This window comes from Etheostoma spectabile, unplaced genomic scaffold (assembly GCF_008692095.1).
Source record: "Etheostoma spectabile isolate EspeVRDwgs_2016 unplaced genomic scaffold, UIUC_Espe_1.0 scaffold395, whole genome shotgun sequence".
In the NCBI taxonomy this organism is placed as follows: Eukaryota; Metazoa; Chordata; class Actinopteri; order Perciformes; family Percidae; genus Etheostoma; species Etheostoma spectabile.
This window is the reverse complement of record NW_022605600.1, coordinates 194,607-198,001: the sequence shown is the minus strand read 5'-3', so window position 1 is coordinate 198,001 and position 3,395 is coordinate 194,607. Positions and strand designations below refer to the sequence as shown.

The window sequence follows — 3,395 nt, the reverse complement described above, 5'->3', positions numbered from 1 at the left end:
AATATAATTTAGGACAGCAATTACATGTTTGTGTTATGCTTTCAGATTACACACATTAGGTCAATGTTCTTAAACTCAACAGATTATTGTTATTTTACCAAACTGTTAATTTTGTGTTGTTTTTTTTCCTCCCTTTGCTGCGCATCGGATTGTGAATGTGTGTTTCATGTTTTCTGATGATCAGGTGGCCCCTTGTTACGGCAGCCCGCGGCCACAGTGTATGACGGTGTGTGAATGGTGAATGTTTACCGTCGATGTAACGCGCTTGACGCTTGTTAAGACTGGCAAAGCGCTATCTAAATACACGCCCATTTACATGTATGCAGTCTTTGGGTCTAGGATTAATTGAGAGGGAACCCAAAACCCTCAATCACTGACATAATATTCTCTTGACAGTACCTGGGGCAGTATTCACAGCGGGTCGGGGTCTGTTATCAACACTCCTAATAAACTTGCCGACTTAGTTAATTTTAGGTCTATTAAAATGTTTGCTCTCCTTCATAAGGCCAATTCTATTGACTTAAAACCATTTGAAATACAATGCTGTGGGTATAATTTTATGTGGGAAGTGAAATTTCTCTTATTTTCCACTACAGGGAACATGCATAGCTTCCTACGTATTTTTGTAATTATCGCCCTCTACCCAATTGTCTATCCAACCCTGTTTTCTATCAGTGAGACAGGTTTATGGTCCCTTCTGTACCCACTGTGTGTTTGGGTGTGTGTGTGGGTGTTGTGGTGTGTGTTTTGGTGTGTGTGTGTTGTGTGTGTGTTGTGTGTTGTGTGTGGTGTGTGTGTGTGTGTGTGGTGTGTGTGTGGTGTGTGTGTGTGTTTGTGTGTTTGTGTTTGTTGTGGTGTGTGTGTTGTTTGGTGGTGATGTGTGTGTGTGTGTGTGTTGTTGGTGTGGTGTGTGTTGTGTGGGTGTGTGTGTTGTGGTGTGTGTACCTCCTTGTTCGTCTGTTGCTCATCTATCTCTCTTTCGAGATATACTGCCAAGGTGGAGACGAGGGTTGTTCTTGTGGGGTAAGCAGCAGAAATGGACGCTGGTCAAGCACTGCATGTACCCGACTTTCTAATTAATCCTGAAGGTTTCACTGGGCCTATTACGATGACAGACCTCCACATCTAGCTTTGTCAACGACACTGCTGTGTTTTGTTTTTACAAGTAGAATCAGCGCTTTCTTTCTATAAGTGTGGCTGCCGTCCAAACACTGACTTTCTTTGTTGCTTATTGGTAACTAGGGTGTGTTTTGAAGCGTGTTTTGCCATTGAGAACGAGCTATGCCATTCTAGCTTAGCTGTTCTCAAACGGTTTGCCATCTCGGCTAGTGACGTAGAAAAGCCTGCAGATATTGCACCCTTACCCCCCGGAGATTGAAGGTGTCGGACATTCAGAAACCCGTATCTCCTCAAAACGCATGGATGTTTTTTTTTTTTCTTTCTTCATGAATGGGCACGTTTATATCTAAATAGCACAGCTGAAAGGTTTTCCTTCCAAGTAACATGGCTATAAATTAGTTTTGAATTTTTAAATTCTATTTTTTATTTAGGACTTTTGGATTTCAGGTTATGTCCAGGATGCATATTTGTGGGTGCACTAGTATCGTACTATTCAGGTTGTACGGGGATGAAAAATATTGTTATGGCTATGTTGTCAACATAACGTTACCGAATTGAATTCATTAACAAGGTGGCCGCGTTCCTTAAAAAGTCTTAAATCACGTTTCCTAACATTAAGGCCTTAAAAGCATTACATTGTCTTAAATTTCAGATTGGGTAGGTCGTTACATATGTTTGTGTCATGTCACAGACACCGCGAAAATGCAGTACAATCTGTTGTCGAATATTTTTTCCCTGGTAGGCTTTTGTGCCTCTGCGTTGTCGCGGTAACATAACCCCCTTTGTACCTATCCTATCCCCTGACCAATCGGCTATCCTAACCTTAAACCACTACCATCCACTAAGCTGCTTTGTGGGCGTTTGTTGGCGTTGGCCGAAGCATTGAGAGTTTGTATTTCGCGGGATTTCGTAATAATAGCAGCATGCTGTGGTACAGTATGTTGATAGCCGTCTATAAACACGGGGAATGCAAGTGTCAGTGACAAATGGCTTGCAACAACGAGTATACCTTGGTTAAGTCGGTGCCTGAAAATCGGTATGAAGCAAACTGCGTATGTTCTGAATCTTTTCAAACTTGGGCTAATGGGGATCAGAGCGGTGGAATGACCACGTACAAGCAAAAAAACAGACCTAGCCTACGTAAAGCACGCCTCACCCCGCCCTGCTAGTTTCTGCTACCACCGTAGCACCATGTCAACGCTACAACTCTATATGTTATCGGGAATCTACGCAGACACGCCAGCTGACCTACGACAGTTTGTTGCTCCTAGGCCAACACCGGAAGCAAGGGGACGGGGTCTGAGGACTGTGACAAGACACAATTCATACAGGGCCCAATGACCGGACTGAAGACAGTGTTCCAAGCAATGCTTCCAGATTCAAGGCTTGGACCAGTATTTTACCTCTGGAAAAGACAGAACAGATCGTGGCCTAAATTTGGATTGGCGCCATATATCAAAAAAAAAGACCTCATCACAGAAGTCCCCAAATGCGGTGCGTTTGTAATTATTTCGACAAGACATGAACCATACACCAAAATCCCAACAGCTGGCCTTTGCTTGCGTGTATCGGTATAAATTGGTAAGGACCAGTCTTTTGGGAAGGCTTTTTCTCAAGTGCAAAGTCACTGTTTTGTTTATTATAGAATATGAATTGTTTTCCAAGTATATTCCAAAAGCTCATGAGTAGCCATCAAAATTGAACAAAATTGGTCACAGCATTGATAACCTGAAAACACACATAATAGACCACACAACACACACACACACACACACCACACACCCCACCCACACACACTTCCCACACGCAAAACACTCAGACCACGGCTGTCCACTCTCTCTCCATGGATGAGTACTCCCCAAACTGCAACCCTCATTCTGATGTCTCTCCCTCATCTCTCTCTCTCGTGTCTGTTAGGCACAAATCATAAGAGTCTTTGCATTTTAAAAGTCGCTGGAAATTGGCATTTAATTAATTTTTTTGTTCAAAAGGAACAAGTGTTTTTTTTTTAAATATTCACTTGATGTTTTATTTCACTTGATGGTTATAACCCATTGTTTCAGGGACCCAAATGTTCGAAAAATTGTAATATATAATTTAGGACAGCAATTACATGTTTGTGTTATTCCTTTCAGATTACCACACATTAGGATTCAATGTTCTTAAACTCAACAGATTATTGTTATTTTAACCAAACTTTAATTTTGTGTTTACTTGGAAAGATTACTGTATATTTCACTTTGTATTTTCCATCGTAAATTTAGGTCTTAAATTTC

The 3,395-nt window shown here is 41.5% G+C and overlaps 1 protein-coding gene across 3 annotated transcripts in view; it reads left to right on the top strand.

Moving 5' to 3' along the window:
* The window catches only part of ect2 (epithelial cell transforming 2), a 128,337-nt gene that overhangs the window by 5,630 nt on the left and 119,312 nt on the right, over positions 1 to 3,395 (top strand). The window contains exon 3 of one of the 3 annotated variants that reach the window (XM_032511618.1): positions 985 to 1,060. The exons of the other annotated variants lie outside the window; for them this stretch is intronic. Coding sequence (XP_032367509.1) covers positions 1,037 to 1,060 — 24 coding nt within the window. The 5' untranslated portion in view covers positions 985 to 1,036. The remainder of the gene's footprint in view (positions 1 to 984; positions 1,061 to 3,395) is intronic. 3 annotated transcript variants of the gene reach the window in all.